This window comes from Botryllus schlosseri, chromosome 1 (assembly GCF_051294905.1).
Source record: "Botryllus schlosseri isolate E-star chromosome 1, Bs_hap1, whole genome shotgun sequence".
In the NCBI taxonomy this organism is placed as follows: Eukaryota; Metazoa; Chordata; class Ascidiacea; order Stolidobranchia; family Styelidae; genus Botryllus; species Botryllus schlosseri.
In genome coordinates this window covers 1,440,288-1,460,950 of record NC_137236.1, presented here as the reverse complement: position 1 = coordinate 1,460,950, position 20,663 = coordinate 1,440,288, and the positions used below count along the sequence as shown (strand labels likewise).

The following is a 20,663-nucleotide window of genomic DNA, read 5'->3' as shown; positions in this document are numbered from 1 at the left end:
CAACTCATCGTTCGAGTTTCTCTGGGGCTGCGGGGCTTTTCGGGTCAAAGTAAGGTAAACAGCAGTGGGACCAAATAAATCTGAATTATATTATTCGTGTAGCTATTATATTCTCCATGCATTTTCCATGAAGCGATTCCGCCTCTGTGGATATAAAACTATTATTCGATCCATTTTTCCTGAAAGTTCCGAACTGAGTGCGCAATTTTTGCCTTCTCAGAATAATGCAGCGACAATGTCATCGACGTGTTCCTTATGGTTACTTTCAAGACTGAGGACTTAACACTGACGACAGATGGTTATCGTCTATGAACATGAACTTGAACATGCTAGACATTTACCGTCTTGATGAAATATAATTATTTGCGTCAAAGTATTTATTACTAACTATTTCAACTTCTGTCGGTAACGGGATTCATGGATCCGAACATTTCCACAATGTAGCTGTGTAGTAGCTCCAGGGTTGAAAACTAGTTTATAGAGGACGAGTTACAATACAATGATGTCAGTAGTGGTGTATTTGGAATCCTCAATTGTTTCTTTTTTATCCCTGATAACGAGCGAGTGCCATTTTTCATCGCTAATCTTCATCAGGCCAAAAACGGACAATCGCTGAGAAAGAGAGTAATTAAGTGAGTAAGTAATCCTCGCTTTGCTGCTCTGCACAGCAGAAATACTTTTTTAAGTTGTCAGTATTGTTTGGCATTTCCTGGATTAGCTTGGTATTTGCGCATCATTCGAGTTTCGTTCGAGACATTCATTTAATTCTTCAGTATGTAACTAATAAATATCCCTTTTTGGTAATTAACCGTCACTTTCTCATTCCCTCATTTCAACACAGACATATCCACTGAGCAGCATTCAATAACAGTGTAATTAACAGCTCTCAATTTAAAAATAAAATCAATTCGCTGGAAAACACGGCTACACGACTCCTCCCGCCAAAGCATTTTCTGCTTCTCATTTGGCCCGCGGATAAAAATAATTGCTCAACGCTGGGTTAGATAAACTGACGCACTGAAATGAGTTGAACAAGTCATGCTTACAAGTAGCGGGGAATAGGTGTATCATTATGGGGGTGGAGGAATGTTTGATTTATCATACTATGGGGGCCCGATATCAACGGTTTTTTTAGGAGAGGCCTGACGAGTTGCTGTTTCGGCCCTGGTTAGCTAGTCGTGGCTCGCGTAGACATTTTCCGGAATTCATGATTGAATTCGGTCGATGATATTGGCAATTGCATACATCGGTATATTTTCTCCAGCTCTCTCAATCCATGTGATCATGATGTGCCGGTAGATCTAAGGGAGGAGGTGGGGTAATTGAAAATGGTGGGTACATACTTATTCATTATTGCATACAGGTTCGGTTGTGTTTGTAAAAATCAATTTAAAATAAACATGTTTAAAACAAGGCTCTTGTTTAAAACATGTTTTTTTAAGCAATGACGTCACGAATATTTAATTGTGACGTCATGGTGTATTTACATCGGCAGTTGAAAATATAGGGTAAATATAGCTACTTTGGCGAAATAGGCTTCCAACCCGTCATCTGAACATACATTCCGTACCGTTGAACCGACTATTTCGCGGGCTGCAACCATTCTATATCGTATACGTCAGTTATATCGGGTGGTATTCGTCCAGGCTCATAGAGCATGTATTTGGAACATATTTAACACTTGTGGCATAATTATACAACTTAACAAAAGCACATTTTAAATGACTCTGTTTAAAACACTGTTTTAAACCATTTTTAAACCATTTGATATAAACGCAACCCTACATCCATGGCAGGGTAAGGTATATGGCAGGGGTCACCAACCCGGTGCCCGTGGGCACCATGTAGCCCGCGAGGACTAGATGAGTAGCCCGCGAGCCCATTCTAAAAATAGGTGGAATAGCAGCATTTACCAATATTCGTCAGATTATTACCAGTGAGCTTTTAAATCTATAAATATATTTATTCAGCTCTTCTTGTTTAAAACACACTAACATATAACTTATATATATAAACACTTAGAAATAATATCTTCAATTACAATTAGTAATATAAGATTTATATGATAGAATCACCAGAATACATTGCCTATAAAGGCGACATGACGGAATGCCGTCCACAGTCTTCTTGAAATGGTGGGGGGTTCCGTTATGATAGCTCGACGACAGAGACAATGCCAGAGTAGTACACAGTATTATACTATTCGAAGTCAGATAGCCATGAAGTACTAGCAGATTTTCAATATCTGTATACCCAACAGCGCACTAGTTGATATCATACAATGTCAGGCTTCCCACTGACTGCTATAGAAACAGATAACATGATGTCCAGTCCTGCCAAGTGATATGAATATCAAAGCGGAAATTCAGTGTGACTCGGGTAAACGGCGGGAGTAAACAGTAGCCCGCCGCTTCAATCATTACGCAAAAGTAGCCCTCGGTTGCAAAAAGGTTGGTGACCCCTGGTATATGGTATGGAACGAAGTATCGGTATCGGATATGGAAATATGCAACTATGGTATGGTATAGAACAGGGGTCGCCAACTCAAAACGGGTCGCGGGCCACTTTTCAAATTTCGTAGCGGCCGCGGGCCGCATGAATTCAATATCGATATATAGTATAGAAAACCGCGTTTTAAAACTCTGTGTCAGTACAACGCTGTGTTACCTAACATAGTCGATGGGCATGGGGATCACAAAAGAAGTAATATTTTATTAAAGGAATAAAAATACAACAGAAGACCACCGTCATCAATTTCATTTTATTTTGAACTCTGAGATGTGCACGATACCTTGAAACGCTTTTTGGGGCTAGCGATATACGCTGCTAGATGAAAAACCATCTCCACGTAAAGCTTGATCTTGTGCAGAAGCCCTAAGCCAGTGGTTCTGAAACCTTTTTAGACATGTCTCGCTTTATGATAGTGAAAATTTTCGTCCCCCCTCATTTTCACATCACAAAATGCATCCACAGAGCTAGCAATTCGAACGGATAGTTTATTGGCATGGATGGTTATGAATGTTGATGACAGAATTCCATAATATGAATTCGGGACTATACACAGAGCAATAACTATAACTATGAACTTGAGGTAAATCGCGCGAGGCGCGAACATTTTCTCAGTTGACTGCAGCTCCGCACCACTTCAAATGCTTTCACGCCCCCACAGGCGACACGCCCCACAGTTTCAGAACCAATGCCCTAAGCCATTTTCTAGGCGTCTCGGTCTTGGCAGTATTTCGGCCATTGCAGGTCAATTTCAGCATTCGCAAATTGTTTTCTTAGCTTTCTTCCAAAATCTCAAATCAAGTCGCGGGCCGCAAAATATGACCTCGTGGGCCGCATGCGGCCCGCGGGCTGCGTGTTGGTGACCCCTGGTATAGAAATTTTAGTCTTTTCTGGATTTTTTTATCGTGCTCTTCCCTATTGTGACAATCTTGCCACCACCATGACGATGAGCCTGTTCTAGATTTGTCAGAAAATCTCAGAAAATCGTTCACTTTCTTTGTTCACATCTCAAATTGCGATTCATGACTCATGGTTTCTGACCAAGCCCGGTCGACATCTACTCGTAAGCAACGAAGTTGTGCAACACACACATATGAAGAAAGGTGATAATATTAAAAATTATTATTCCAATATAATTATATACGACCACTGTCGCGTTACGACCTGCAATTCACTTATCGTATCTTCCACTCCGTAAACTACGAAGAGAAGTTTTAAAATCGCAGACTCTGAAAATGTAGCAGTTACATGATTATTTATATGAATTCGTTGTTGAACTGGGAAATAATTTCCCGCAGTCGGATCGTCATCACTAGGGCACGTTTTTGTTGCAGTCAAATCCGAGGAAAGTTGCATTTATTTTCACAAAATTTGCACTGAAAAGTTGTATTTATGAACAAGTTCCTTGAAATTATGTGGGTATGAGATACTCGAATCAGTCCGTATGCAAGGCACTGTAGCAAAATTCAGTGTAGGCGAGTTCAACAAAATCAATAGCCCGAAAAAATTGACCCAGTGAAAATATAATTTTCGGCGGTCTAGCCTAAATATATACGTCAAATCAGAAAGGACCTCAAATTTAAACGCCAGTGAAATAATCGAGTGATCTATTTACATAGTGTCAACTATTTGCAGTAAAAAGTTATTTGCATGAAAAATCGAAAAAAATGCTAAAAGTTGCACGAAAAATATTGAGAAAAGTTGCAAAAACTTGTAACATAAGAATCCCCCAAACAGCTTAAAACACCATACTAAATAACTTCTGAGTATTTAATAAGCTGTAAAAAAGTTGCAAAAGTTGCTAAAACTTGTCCTAGTCATAACACAATATCTATTCGACATAAGCAGCATGTGACTGTTGACAGGTGACAATTGCCCCAATATATCCATCAGGTCTTCCATAGCCCGCTGTGCTCAGTATTGATAATATTAGCCTGTTGTTCAGAAAAGAAATATAGAATAGGGTTACCATATTTTTGGAAATATGAAAAGAGGACACATTTTCAACATTTTCAGACTTGCAATACCGGATGAAATCCTGTAAAAATGGTAATTTTTTGTCAATTCGTGTTCGGTTGACTAAAATAAGGCCAACTTTCCGGCTCACCTCTCGAAATAGCCGCCGGAACGTTCGTTACTTCAATACTGATTTACTCTATCTCAGTCAAATTTTGGCATATATTGAAACAAAATTCTAAAAAAAGAGTCCATGGGGGCATATGCTCCGAGGACACTTTCCAAAAAGTAAAAAAAGAGGACAAATCCTATTAAAAGAGGAAGTGTGGTACCCCTAACATAGAATGTTCTTATATATTTTCAGTATTGTCATATAAGCTAGCTAATTAGTACCGCGTTATCAAGACCATGGCAGAAGGGGGTAAATATAACAATTCTGATGTCGCTGATGTCAAGCCTACATCAATATCACCCGGAATAAGCGGTGAGTAGCCCAATCTCTGTTGTATTTGAGCTCAGACTACTTAAAATACATGATTATATTATCCATCTAAAACATTTGACAAGGTATTCAAATACCGTACATTTTGTTCGTTGCGCAAATAATATTCCGAATGATACCGAAGAAAATAAAAGAATTCATAATGTTTTCTAATAAGGCTATGTATGGAACCTGGCACGCAGAAAAATAATCATGTGTTTTTCTTAGGATCCGCAACTTTGGCCGAAGGAGAAAATGTCAATCTGAAGTTCACAAAGAGCACTGTTAACGTCGTGGCCAGAGATCAAATCAATGCAAACAAGATCGTCTACAATATTAAAATTGTTGAAGGAGAAACACCTTCCGGGATTAAAAGTGAGTATAATGCTCTTTAGTTCAATACGGTGTGCTTATTTAGGAGAATGGTGTGCTGAAAGCACCTTTTCAATGAATTGCAAAATATGTTAAGAATTTTTTTTCGGGCCTAGAAGTCATGAGGTTATGGCTTCTGTGGTATCAGTATGTTGATGCATAAATTAGGCTCGATTATATCCACAACCCACCTGCGTATTTCACATGAACAATGGGAGTATGTAACTGCTTTTCATTCAGGTGCAGATTGCCCGACACTTCAACATGTCGTATAATTACAAGCGACAGTTTAGTAGGAGACATTTCTAAATGGGCACTTCGGCATGGGACTTCGTAACCCTAAAGAAGTCATAATTTACCGCTGTTTCGAGATCACGTGATCCTGTTTTCGCCATAAGGTTCCATACGGTGCCCAATCATAGTTATAAAGCAGGGGTCGGCAACCTTTTGCTGGTCGCGGGCCAAATATCAAATGCACAACTCATAGGCGGGCCGGACTTCTCATACTACAATTCATACTCACTTCAGTGTATTACGCTATATTGCTCAATCTCAACCATACCAATCACAAAAAGAGCAAATGTATATTCACACTTCAACAACACAGCATTATTGCGAAACTTGATGCTGCTTGCTTTTTGAAAGTTTTTTTTAACATCTGGTACCAAGTCAGATGATGCAAGAACCAGAACATTTTCTAAATGGGCGTCGGAAATGCGCTATCTTTGCTTGCTCTTCGTTTCTTTTGCATGGCTGGTCAAGCTGGGATAAAGATATGCTCTTTGAACGGAATTTTTCCTTCAATTCGTTACTGTGTTATTAACTTTTACAGCAAACGGAGTACTGAATAGCCTGAATTTATTTCGTAGAGAACGAATTTCGAAAAGCGTGAGAAAAATTCAGTAATTAAATTAGTAGGCCGTGCTACAAATCGGCATATCTACAGAATCAAAGTACGGAATATCGGCCTGGTGTAAATGACATTGCAGTCGGAAAACACCACAAATACTACAAACAAGTGGAGCCATTAATGACATGCCTAATAGTATGTAATTTACAAGCTGCGTAGTGCGTACACTTGGGAGCATTATACCGTATTCTACATCCAGTCGACCCCTTCTGAAATATCAGCCTGTAGCAAATTCATTGTTGTGATTGATAGCTAGTCATCGGCCGAATGAAATGCGATATCTGGTACAACCCATCAGAGTGGCACATGATACACCCTTTAAAATATATGGTAGGTACACTATTGGGTGTACGCACTCGGTTGAAGAGCACTGTTCTTGGCAACTATCGTTGACTCTGCAGACAATATTGGGCGCTTGTGCATGGAAAACCGTAACTCGTACTTTTTAAAGGAAAAAGAGGGCCTAGTCCATAGGTGTAAGTGTAATTTTCACCGATCTATCTGGTGTCATGGGGGCGCACTATAGCCTATGACGACAGCGTGATGCAAATGATCGCGTGATCTCATGCATGATCACAGCTTCATATGATTCATATTTCCGACTGTTAATCACCGAGCATATGGATATTTTTTCACAAGAGCTTCCCTCATTTTAGATTAATCTCCAGGGCATCAGAATTGCGCCAATTTTCGCTTTGCAGATCTAAATTATACACTAACAGGTTGCGGCATTATGCTACTCAGATAGTCAATTCATATTTACCATTATATACAATAATAGGGCGCTCAGAAACTCTATTTTGCGTTAATCGCTATATACTATATACATGGATGTACGGTACTATATAACCATACAATATATCACTTTATTCCATCAATTTCAATAATACACTGTGATTGACTCCTAGCCCAAAATCACTTATGGATCGGGAATTGACTATATAATCCCAATTCGAGCGTTGCTTATTGCGATTTCAAATATAAGGCCATCGGTCGATTTCCAGTTTTGTCTTCACGTTTCCTAGTGCAATAAGTATATCGACGATCCATTCATATTAATTCACCCTTCCGTCTGGGTGTATAGAACATTTGCGAGTTACGTCATTTTGTATGCAATGTCATTACGTTTATAACAATCCTATTCAGACGTTTGTCCTATCGCATGACCATACCTAGACGGCCATCACTCTCCCCCAACTTTTTTAAAAGGGTAGGTTGTTTTATATAATTCCCTAATACACTACGCATTTTTTTAACTGTGAAACTCGGGTTATTGGCTTCATCGCTGCATTCAGTTGTTCTATCCCTCTCAAATTATAAGGTGAACACACGAATGGAGGGATCGATTCATCTTTTAGTTCTATTTTATATGGATACTTCATGGCTTGTTTCCCCCGCAAATGCCCGACAAGATCTTCCAATTCTGTGGCAAACGGCTCATACACCACTCTCCATATTTTCTCTGCTATAATAGCAATTAGCGTTGTCATTAAGGTCGGGCGGTTGGAAAGGCGCTTTTGACAGCAATACGGATTGCTTACGAAGTTCTTCCAATTCCAATGTAACCTCTATATCCGATTCATTTTGCAACACATATTCCGTTATTGGACCATCGAATACCTTTCGCGGGAAATATTTTGGCCTTTTATTTGTCGTTAAAAACGAGGCAAATAAATCTCCACTATGAGATTTTTGATGTTTCGGTACGCCTACGTCAACATCCACTTCGGGGCCTATTAGATCGAAAAGATCTTGCGTCCTAAAACTTTTCGACCCGTCGCACTCACATTTTACACCCAATGTGACCAAATTCCGTGCCTGCACTTCACCACTATTTTCAGCGCAAACCCTAACGGCGCTGTCGATATTATATTGGCACGGGTGCGACTTTCCAATTTCTAACGACCTAACATTCGAAACAGCTTCACGATTGCTGTTTTTCACGTTATTTCCTTGTTTGGCACAAGTTTTTATTTCCCGCCCTTCACCATCATATTCTATTACGGCATGTGTCGACAATGAACACGGAACACCTATTTCGGACTGAGCCAGCTCGTGACTTGCAATCGACGGGCTCTTTAACACCGTATCAATTGAAGGCAGCGGTATAACCTTGTTTATCCAATGATATCCAATAATATTTAACGGGACATTACCACGCGCAAAAGGAATTGAAACCCCATCAATTTCTATATATATCAATGACTCGACCTGTGACGATCCACATATACCTAATATTGTCGATGTAGCCAATTACCCGCGTATAAAGCTAATTGCCTCTACGATCGGATAATTATCTGCCAAAACTTCACTTTTGTATTTCCATCGAGTAAATTCATGTATTCTCCACTTAATAGCTTAGTCAAATCATAGCTGTTCAATCAGGCTTAGTCTACTATTCCAGAGTACTACTCAAAATAGATTTTTTTATACATGCAGGCATATACAACGTTGTCTCTACTTCTACTTGAGTATCAACGCTGACTACATTGACCAGCGTGAAATTTATTTCCTCTATCTAATCAAGTTATCCGGACAAACTAAATAGAATTGAAGATAATAATTGTTGATGCGTCTTTATATCGACTTCATGGGCATCAGCAGTGTACAATGTAGGCCTACGACATTTTCTAAAATACTATCGGCAACTGTATCGACATGTAACATATATCGGAAAACAGCTATCATGAACCAAATAAGCAGCCTATTACTGGGTGATATCAATATTGCTTCTTCCGCAGTAATCAGTTGCGCATATGCATTTACATGATTCAGATCCGCATCACAGATCTCTATTGAAGAATCAATCAATTGCGCTTGCTCGTCTGCGTGGCAAGATATGAGATCGTGCCATGCAACATTGGGTATTTTCTCAAGTGGAGAGACGACATTTATACCTATGTGCCGTATACTTTGGACTGTATATTGTTGTTTATCGATCAATTTTGGACGCTGAGAAGGTAATAATACCTGCGGTACCTTCTCTTGGTCGAGGGGCGATACGAAAGTCTCCTGTGCAATATAATGATCTGCGTTCGCATTGAGCGATACTCTTTCTGTCATTGACCGTGGTGTCGGGCGATTTCCAGATTCCAACTGCATATCTTCTGTGACTCCGGGCGACGACTGAAGGAACCCGTACGCTCGAAGAGGTACCGCTGGTTCGACTTTTGTCCGCGTCTGCATTTCTGACAGATTTGAAACTCGGCATGTAATTTCACTTCTGGCCACTCCAGATTTTGCTTGGCTCCTTAAGACTGGTTCAAGCGAATCGGCAGTATTTTTGGTACACACTTTCCGGACGGTAGTCAAATAAGTTTTCGCTTGTTTCACGTCTCTTTTGGCTTTTTTGAACAGTTTTGCCGTCTTGTGTAGAATAGACGCCACCTTTTTCACGAATTTTGCTTGATGCTAGACACTTGCTGTCACCTGACCTTCATTAGCCCGAGTCGTTAGCTGTCGTTGTTGAGTGGTCTTCATCAGTTGGGTGTTTTTGCGAAGGGTGCGAGTGTCCTCTTTACGTTTTCGTAGCCAAAATAACAGTCTCGTCTGAAGACGAATCTTCCAGAAGCAACAATGATTACCAGGCGCCTTGAATTACAATTCCGTCGGGTGCCTCCATATGTGTTAGTAGAAATATCTTGCCTTCAATCTTGTTAGTAGGAAGATATTGTTTTGCCTGGTTCTTTTGCTTGTAATTCAATTTGGTAAATCACTGTTGCTGGAAGTGCAGCCTTCGAAGTGTCTTGAACTTTCAATGACCTTGGGGTCCAGTCTTAGATAGCATATTGGTACGTACTTGATCTTGGTACCTTAATAGAACCAAATACTCCAATCTTAGACGTCACACTCAAATAGCGATGTTACCATAGCAACAACCCGAACAACACATTCATAAAATCCATCCAACTGTTACTAAAGTCTTCTAAAATCGTGCAATTCAACACATATGCGATCAAGACCATATTTCAGTAGCAATTCCACGTCTATTTCATGTATTCATAATTAACCCCAGGCCAAAGCATATTAATATTCCGTCGAAGGGCTTATTACATCTTCACATTATCGTTTAAGGCTGATCAAGGTTTTTGTGTATTTGTATAATCTCGAGTATACTAGGGTGTTACTTATCTAATCTTATGACAGTTCTCCCAAGCAACTCGTCTTGGTTTTATAACCGTCCAACCTCACTCAAGTGTAGGGGTCCTAGTCGCTTTGGGCGTGAACTAGTTATGACGCATCCTTAATAATCCACACAAAATCACACAATTTCCAATATACATTGATCCCAAAAACAAATGCAATAATGACTTCACATATAGACGTAATCATGTAACTTCTATGGGGTTGGGCTTGATTTTATTAACCGTTTTTCTAGGGTAACGCAATGTGTGGATATAATAATACGACGGATAATATATAATACATACAGTATCGCCAATTCACTGAAACGCCTTTTCAGTTCACTGTAAAAGTTCGCAGACACCGAAAATGGCGGAGCCATCATTATAATGCAACTTAATATTTGCATGTATTGTACATAACAATTACAGATAAGCCGGGATTAGCCTCCATACGCTAATCCTTCGCATTCGCTTCAGACACCTTTGTTACGCATAACAAGCGTGTCAGATTTGGGTTGTATGTAGGGTGGTTTTCAATAATCACCTATCGGTAGTTGGTTGACCAAAACGATCACCTTATTTTATTAATGACCTTCTTCAAGAAGTTATCTGCCTAAGGCCCTATGTACTCTGTCGTAATTATTTTCTGGGTTACAATACTGACATTATTCCCAGATAACATTAGATAATGTTTCCTTATAAGGTGGGTAATCACACCTCTGTTGTTTAGCAACAACACACGTGTGCTTAGGCGTCTTATGGGCCGCCGTGGCAGTTAATTGCAACTTCAACGAAAGCTGTATAGTATACATAAACACCAATCCATAATCTATACGGCTATCGCCAACAGATATATGTCGTCCTAATTTTTAAAAGCATGCTTGTTCCTAATACTGGCATATTACGGATATTCAATTAATGCAGTAAAGCATACAGGCATTTACAGTTCAAACATCAAATGACGTCATACCCTTAAATTACCGTGCCTCATCTCCAATCTAATCTTTGGAGTGCAATATAAGTAAGTCAAGAAATACGAAATACAATTCATTACAGGCTATAGTTATATTAAAATTAATATTTCACCATATAGGCAAATATACGATTCGTAATTGTTTACAAATTGCGAATAATGATACAGGACGAGTAGCCACTATTGCTTGACAAAAATTGACACTATATTGCTTTAAAAGGGTCATATAAAGACACCATAAAACAGAGCTTAATAACTCGGTTCACAAGCATTATGTTATTTCGATATCACTAACAAAATGACATTCGAACTTTAATACAATGCGTCAAGACTGCTGACTACAACTATACACTTTTGGTAAATATCATTTTTGATGATATCTGGATGCTCGATCCTTATCCATAATGAGCTATAAAGACATATTTTATTCATGTCCGAAATATGCTCAGTTTCAAATCTCCATTTATTACGACATTCTGACACTGCTCAACAACATCTTTACAATTAATACAACTAATCTCGTTCAACGATGCTTCTACTGGCAAAACACGGTTCATTTGTCATCATTAAATTTGCATTTTAAGCTCCGACTATAGACTTCTGATATCCCCTAACACTATCCTATTTCTCGAATCCAAAAAGGTCTGGAATTACCGTCCTATGTTTAGATCCGCGCTAATATAATAATGACGGCGACTAACGTATTATCCTATATCTAATGTGTGACGATCAACATATGGCCATATGTCCAAGCTTCCGGTATTTAAATTCAGCTAACTTCCTCATTGCATCACTCGGGCATTTAACTTGGTGATGTATTTTCTAGTTTATGATGTCATCAACCTCAATTTAATTTCAATTTGGGTTTCAACAAATAAAAAGATTCATATAAACCTTTTGCGTTGCATCGTTACAGTCCGTAGATTTTGATAATAATCCGTGATATCTCAAAACATACACAACGGTCCGAATTTTAGATAGCGCCAGTTAGCCATAGTTGCTATGCATTCATCAGCGCACCCAAATCCTAGAATTACGGGTCCCCAGGCGATGATCGTTTGGTTATAATAACTGTAATGCTACGGTTTTTCCCGCTTCTATACCGACTCGTTTATCAATCCTTTTCCTAATTGTGTCACATTGTAGTTCGCCTGCAAACATATTTACATATTATATATCGGTATTTATAAGTATTCACATCACTAATTTGTAACAATTTATATAAATTCACTCGTTCGATTTTATAGAATCACAGGGGTAGTATTAACACCTTTATTTCCCATTTCTACCTCAGAAGCTAACAGGTTATTATAATTTCCAACCGGTAAAAAGCAGTGTGCCCATTGATGATTTTCCGTTTATGATACGGTAGATTTTGCTTAAGATCCGGGACGGACCCTACGGTGCTCGCTGCACTTTCACCCAATATTGCACTGCGCTTAGTAGATATATTACCAGTATTCCGCTTACGCATCAGTTTTATTTCGTAACAATAGAGTAGTACAACGTACTTATATCTTAGCAATGTCACAATTTGTCTAAACCAGTGGTTCTTAACCTTGCCCCCAGCGCCCCCCCCCCCCCCAGGGGGCGCTGGCGACTTTGAAGGGGGGCGGAAGCGCTCAGGGGGCGATATGGGGGGCGCTGGGCTCAGGGGGCGGTACGGGGGGGGGGCGCTGGAGTAAAATGGCTTCGCAGTAAATGATGAGGTGATAGGACTTATCATTAATGAGTATTCAGAGCAAATTAACACCGAAAACTTCGTTACATATTGTAATAAAGATGTATGTATTCAAAAGTAGAAAACAACGACAACTGACACAGCACGTGTCCAACTCCGCAACATTGATATGCATAAAATCATCCTGCTTCCGCATCCACGCCGCGTCTTCTACAACGGCACCATTTACTCTCACGCAGCATCCTACCGCCAGATTGCTCGCGTCACACCACACTTCCACCCGACCACCTGGAGACATTCGCCAACTCCCACTGACTGGATCTTGTCTCCGCACCTTGGCCATAATCTCTCCGGCCAGAGTCTTCACTTGTCCTGAAACAACTGCATCCCATTCAACTTCGTCGGTTAGTCTTTCCACGTAACTGCATGCCACTCTCAACCATCCAGCCACTGGGTAGTGTCCAATCAACTTCCCAAAGACTGAAAATAACTCTCTTTTGGTCAGGGTTTCTGCCACCACAGGCAGTTCTCCATCTCTCTTCCATTTCCGCACCTCGCCATCGTTCACCGTCCACTTCACCCCTTCAAACATAGCTTGGTAGTCGCAGTCAACTTTTTCCACTGGCTGACTTTCTGAAACCACCTTTGTCACAGCACATGTCCTGATCACTGGAAGCCCAAACTTCGCGTTGAGCTCAGCATCAACTGCAACGCCACCAAGCGCTTTCACCATATCGTCCCCCAGAACTATTTTTGCATCATACACCAAATCTGAAGCCACTAAAAACTCAGTCTCTACAACAACACCATCAATCGTCACCTTGGCCCGAACCTCCCCTGGGCAATTAGTGAGTGCTCCATTTAACATTTCTACAACTCCATACGATCCTTCAAGTGTAAAACCCAGTTGCTTACACAGGTCTTCACGAATGACTGACTGTTCACAACCAGTGTCAACAAGACCATTTGTCACAATGCCACAAATCTCCACAGGCACAAATGGTAGCACCTTTCTTCCCCCTAGTGCGATGCGCAGGGGACGTCCGGTGCCAACGTCCCTCCTAGGTCTTTTCCCGCAGCCGGCAATCCTCTACATTGCCAGGCCATATGTCCCCATTGTCCACATGCAAAGCACTGCCGCTGGACACTGTCATAAAATCCTTGGCCTCGTACAGCACCAGTATTATTTCCATTCGGGCAGTCTCTGGCGATGTGACCCACATTATGACACCTGTAACAGGGGCCGTCCACTCTACGTCGTGCCCCAGCCGCACATAACACACTTTCACCATCTCTTGTGGATAATAATGTACGTGCCCTTTTTGCAATAGCGCTCAACTCCAATTTCTCCACCTCGGCGACAGACTTAAGCTGTATCTTGACATCCGCATGCAGACCAGCAACGAATGCACACTTGATTATTGGCTCTGCCGCAGCCCCGCTCAACCCTATCAACGTTCCCAGCCTCTTCAAATCAGACAAAAATACATCAACTGATTCCCCCGCTTGAAGTACCCTGTTACGGAATTGTTCATATGCCACATAGCAATCCACTCCAAAAGCTGCCAACATTTCTCCTTTAGGCAGTTCGTAGTCTTTTCTGGTATCCTCGGACAATTGTTTATACACCGCAAATGCCGGCCCTTCGAGCAATAACGGTAATATAGTCACAAGAGACCCCTTCATCTTTTTCAGTTCGGCAACCAATTCCAATTTCTCTATCCATTCAGCAAAGTCGCCTGACGTCTCCCAATCCACATAATTCTTAACGATGTCCGTCAACATTACGTTTGCCATCTTGGCCGCGATAGCTTGTAATAAAGATGTATGTATTCAAAAGTAGAAAACAACGACAACTGACACAGCACGTGCACACTCCCCCACAGCTCTCCTGCTTCTCCCCGACCACGACTAAAGGTCGCCGCCGTACACTACTTTGTGCAATGGTTCACATGATGCACATCACAATACCACACATATAGCCTTCAAAATACATATAGGTTTAATTGTCCATGGGCGCCTAAATGACTGACACCGAATGTTCCTGTCTTGGCAATCTGAACCCCAGAAGCCGAATTCCATCTGTCAGGGAAAATTATATGTCAGTGAAGAAATACCAATCTGAAATCGTGTGCGTCGTTTACTTTAGTACAATTGGGCGACAGGGATATTCCTGTTGGGCGATATCCCCGATGAGCGATTCTATATTTTTTGATATTGCAGACAGGGGGTCACGAAATAACATCATGCAACGAAGTCATACCAACGGGCTCACCCACCCGAATATGTTTAATTAGTAGTTACATGCCCTAGTTTCCAAGAATCCTCACAATGTTCGCTTTAAGTTTTGATGAGTCTGGGCACACTCAACAACTCACTGCACTGACCCTTGGACAACAGTGCGTAACGACTAAAAAAAGGGTAATAACTTCGGATTTGTTGCGCGCAACGTAGATTTCCTGTGCGCAGAGACCGTGTCAGCACTGCGCACGTGCGCAGCTTAGAGGGAACATTGCACCACATTCAGCTTTACCGGTAAATGTTGATACGTGAGCAGAGAGAGGATAAAAATTGATCTGAATTTACATGCAATTCCCGATGATATTAACCAATTTAATCATTAATTAGTGAAATTTTTCGCGCTTCACGCGACAAGGCGAGCATGGCTGCCTCATTAAATGGACACCCAATGTAGATACCTAATAGGCTATCAGCAAATAGCGGACAGCCTAATGGGGGTCTGGGAGTGAAGTCCCCCGGAAGTTTGGTTTAGCACCCGATGGAGCCCTGGACCAACGTTTTTTGTTTGTAGGGGGGCTGACGAAGTACTGTTACGGCCCTGGTAACGAATAATTGTACCTGCGGGCACGCCCGAGAATGTTTAATTAATAAGTACGTGCCCTTTATTTTCCTATACAACAGCTCACTCAGTGCTACTGGTAAATCTGATTACGTGGGCTGGGAGGATAAAAAGTTTATAGCGACTTATATATGTAATTACCACCTTTCCATTCATGCATTATAAAAAATTGTGGTACCTAGGGCGACCAGGCCACACAAACTTTGCTGACCATCAAAATCACGATATGGGGTTCGTGAGGGCGAAGCCCTCAAGAGGTCCAGTTTATCACGCTATGGGTGCGCAAGGCAATCGTTTTTAGGGGGGTTGACGAAGTGCTATTACGGCCCTCCCTCTTACTCATTGTCTTTATTACATTCTTTACAATATGAAGTTGGGGGGCGCTGGAGCACGATAATTTTTGAAAGGGGGCGCTGGAAGAAAAAAGGTTAAGAACCACTGGTCTAAACAGTGCTGGCACTGAAGTTTGAAACTCAACAAGAAACGGCGGGCCGTATTCTTGTGACAACTAGTTATGATGCCGCGGGCCGGACGATTTCGCGTGGCGGGCCGGATCCGGCCCACGGGCCGTAGGTTGCCGATCCTTGTTATAAAGTATGATTAGATTGAACTTTTGTCCCTCTACTGATCTGACCATGGGCGTGAATATCTCCCATTCAACACGCCATCAGTGATTATACGACATGTAGAAATCTGAGACAGTTTTTCATGTGCGAAGATCCTCACCTTGATCTTCTATTACTCTTCATCTTCAATGCATGTATTAATAAGTGAAGCTATACTGGACACCATCCGTATTCCCAACAATCTTCATCAATAGATTGTCTCAAAAGTACATAAATTGTGGCTATCAGCGGAAATCGCGAAGAGAAAACCCCTGCAAATGCTACTTTGTACATGGAGTAGTTTATCCAGTCTCGGATTGCCAATCCTCTAAAGCAGTGGTTCTCGATCAACCTTTTTTAGACACGCTCCCCTTTTTGATAGTGAAAAATTTCGCGTCCCCCTTATAGTAGGGTTACCATATTTTTGTGGAGCAAATTCCGGACACTTTTTAGCGCCCACTAGCGGATTTAAAAATGCGGTATAACATATTGTCTGTTAATTTGACGTCACACTAGCAACGCATTTCCAATCGACTGTATACAGAAATGGAGAGGAACATAGGTCAAGAATTGGGCCATCTGTAATGTTAGCTTTGGTGATTGCTACGTGCTGGGGTCCGCAATAGATTTATCCACGGGCCGAATGAAATCGTCCGGCGGGCCGTGTCTGGCCTGTCGGTATTGTGTTTGACAGCCCTGCTATACTGTTTGGTCAGTTCGGCTATCTGATTGTGTGTTTTAATCAGGTCCGAAACAACATTTTTTCTGCCCCCTTCCGCCCCAAAAATGCACTGATCTCGGGCCAATCACATGGTAATCGATGTAACTTTTTGGGCAGTTACTATATGCATTTGGCTGCTAAATTTTATGAATGAATTCTGTCAATAATATTGATTCTTCCATATATTAGGCTACTATATAATTCACCAGCAGGTTAGGCTACACATCCGGTGATTTCCAACCTTTTATGGTCGCGACCTCATTTCCCTCTTGGAAAATGTTCCATGGGCCAGCTCAAAACTTGAATAAGCTGATTAGTAAAAAAAATCAGCTTGCCCAAACTCACTCACGACCTAGGAAGCTTATTACGTCCAACATCATCACGATCCCCAGATAAAGGCAAACGAGTCCAAGATTTGGAATCACTGTCTGTGACTGAAGCATCCAATCGGCCTTAACCAACTCTAGGAATATACCGTTAGCTTATAATTGCGATTTCAATTCGACTTATTTCAGTAAATGATGGTTATGTATATATATTTTTGATTGCATATTTTGTGAGGGTGACGCCTGGTGCCCATACTAATATCAAGATACGTTTCATTAGCTCGCGCGCGGCGCGAAGAAGAATTTCGAATAGCAGTAGTCTGCTGGAAAATAATATTGTTTCTGTTGATTTACGAAAAACTTGTTTAGCCTACTTCAAGCCTTCATAATTCCGGACATTTAAGCATATTTTAGAAATTCCTCCCGGACGCAGATTTTTCAGTGAAATTCCGGACATGTCCGGGAAATTCCGGACGTATGGCAACCCTACCTTATAGTCATATCACAAAATCCAACCGGGATGCTAGCAACCTTAACAGATTGTTTGATGGCATGGAAGGTTATGAGTGCTGATGAAAAAATTAAAAATATGAAATTCGGTCTGTATATGAAGAATCACGCATGAACACGCCAAGCGCGAATTTTTTTTTACTTGACCGCTTCTTCGCGCCCCCTTCAATGCTTTCATTGATCTACAGACTAATTCTTACGCAATGAATGAACGTCCTTGTCGTCCTACCAGAGTGTACTCTGGTCCTACTACCCTTCCGTAACCTTAGGTTAAGCCGGCTGTCATGGCCGAACGTCACAATATGATAACTCGACCATGTCGGCAACAACAACGACAACTACACGGTGGACAGTCGCTTAGTATTCTTACCAAATCATGCAGCAGGAATCATGTCGCGGTAAGGAAGACTGATCTACTACAGGGATAGGTAGATATTTGTAATAGCAGTCAGTATACAGCAAAGATTCATTGGAGTATAGTGGTGGATGAGAAGATAGCTATAAGAGAATTTGGCACTTCTTCGTTATTCCCCACACATCCAGAAGTGATCACCATGAAACCAATAAATGATTCCCATGAACATGTGAAAATTTGTAAACGTCAAAATGAATTGTTTTTAGCGTTAGGATTAGGGCCAGGGGAATATTAGGGTCGGGGAAGGGAATATTAGGGAGGGTTTGGGTCAAGGTTGGGACATCCTAAGATTAGGGTCGGGGTGGGAGATATTAGGGTTGTGGGAAGGTTTTTTTGGGGTTGGGTGGAGATATTAGGGTTGGGGAAGGGGGTATTACGATGGGTTAGGGTCAAGGTTGGGATATCCTAGGATTAGGGCTGCGGAAGGGGTTATTAGGGTGGGTTACGATATCCTAAGATTAGGGTTGCGGGTGAGGGTGCTAGGGTAGGTTAGGGTCAAGGTTGAGTATCCCGAGATTAGGGTTAAATTTGGGCTCAGGGTATCCCGAAATTAGGGTTTGAAATATTGTTATCTTCCCTGCCAACCCTGATCTTATGATATCCTAACCCCATCATTGACCCAAACCCACTCTAATATCCCCCATCCCTAATATTCCCAACCCTAATCTTAGGATATCCTAACCCACCCTAATATCCCCCTCCCCATCCCTAATCTCCCCAACCCTAATCTTAGGATATCTTAAGCCACCCCAATATCCCCCTCCCCATCCCTGACATCTCCCGACCCTAATATCCCCAAACCTAATCTTAAGATATCCTAACCTAACCCTAACCGACCCTAATATCTCCCTCCCCATCCCTAATCTCCCCAACCCTAATCTTAGGATATCTTAAGCCACCCCAATATCCCCCTCCCCATCCCTGACATCTCCCGACCCTAATATCCCCAAATCTAATCTTAGGATATCCTAACCCTAACCCACCCTAATATCTCCCTCCCCATCCATAATATCTCCCGACCCTAATATCCCCAACCCTAATCTTAGGATATCCTAACCCATCCTAATATCCCCCTTCCCTAATATCCGTCTATCCCACCCCAACGCGAAAAACAATTCATTTTGACGTTTATAAATTTTTCTGTTTATGTTCATGGGGAAACATTTATTGGTGTCATGGGGATCATTTTTTCGATGTGTGGGGAATAACGAAGAAGTGCCGAGAATTTTGCGCAATAGTCCGGATGTGTTACCAGGATTAAATATGGAAGAAACCTTGTAATTGTTTTAGGTTACATTGAGCAACACCTGATCTCTGGCCCGTTGAAGATGGCCGTCATACTGTTGTAGGCGCAACAAGATTAGGTTTGATGACACTGTCCTAATTAAAAATAATACCATTTGCAGGATTTCTTTACACTTTACTGCCGAGTAATCTATATTTTTCTCAGCCCTGTTGTTTCAGCCCTGGTAACCTCTATATCGGGGATTCTCAGCCTTCTTTTGACCGTGGCCCATTTTCAGGTTTCAAAATGTTCCATGGCCCACCTCTTATCCTACCTAGAGTCATAGCCCTGTTCAATGTGTGGAAATAGCAGCTGCCGACATGACTATTTCCAGTGTTGGGAGTACTCGAGTCATAACTTGACTCAAGTCAGAATCTAGATACCTTTTTTCGTGTGATTTGATTTGACTCGAGTCACGTTGCTAAAATGACTTGACATGACTTGACCCGGCGTATCAGTAATGCCAATTGACTGGGAGCAAAATTCATGAGTCAATTTCAAGACATCAAGTAATAGTTGTCGATAAAAATCACTGTACCTTACATTACTCATGTGGCCCACCAGTGGGCCATGGCCAAGCCTTTGAGAACCCTGCTCTCTACATAAGAAAGTGTAATCATTACTATGGAAAGTTTTTATTGCATTTGGAAAGTTGCAGTAAAGATTTTCATTTATAATTTTTTGATATATTAGGGTATTAGATACTCGAAAAGTTTAAGATTTGCAGGATGTCTGTTTTTTTTTTAGCTTCTCTCTTCGTTATTCAATCAATCATGAATACCATTTCATGTTCTTTGGGTTTGACACTACATGACAGCATTTCGCTGTCCCCTCATGCGCGCAGAGCTGTCAAATATGGTACTTTCTTATTTCACGAACGGCCTGGCGAGACAGCTGAAACTTACATGTTTTGCCGGTACGCAGCAACAAAGTAAC

At 41.3% G+C, this 20,663-nt stretch overlaps 2 protein-coding genes and 1 long non-coding RNA gene across 4 annotated transcripts in view; 2 read left to right on the top strand and 1 right to left on the bottom strand.

Moving 5' to 3' along the window:
* Positions 1-20,663, bottom strand: part of LOC145448941 (uncharacterized) — a 507,956-nt gene that overhangs the window by 34,487 nt on the left and 452,806 nt on the right. The gene's annotated exons all lie outside the window — the stretch shown is intronic.
* The window catches only part of LOC145445491 (uncharacterized), a 193,265-nt gene that overhangs the window by 127,269 nt on the left and 45,333 nt on the right, over positions 1-20,663 (top strand). The window lies entirely within an intron of this gene.
* The window catches only part of LOC145450326 (uncharacterized), a 198,565-nt gene that overhangs the window by 170,568 nt on the left and 7,334 nt on the right, over positions 1-20,663 (top strand). Inside the window, exons 1-2 of one of the 2 annotated variants that reach the window (XM_080329159.1) lie at positions 4,746-4,948; positions 5,174-5,320. The exons of the other annotated variant lie outside the window; for it this stretch is intronic. Coding sequence (XP_080185285.1) covers positions 4,873-4,948; positions 5,174-5,320 — 223 coding nt within the window. The 5' untranslated portion in view covers positions 4,746-4,872. Of the gene's footprint in view, positions 1-4,745; positions 4,949-5,173; positions 5,321-20,663 lie in introns of those variants that run through there. 2 annotated transcript variants of the gene reach the window in all.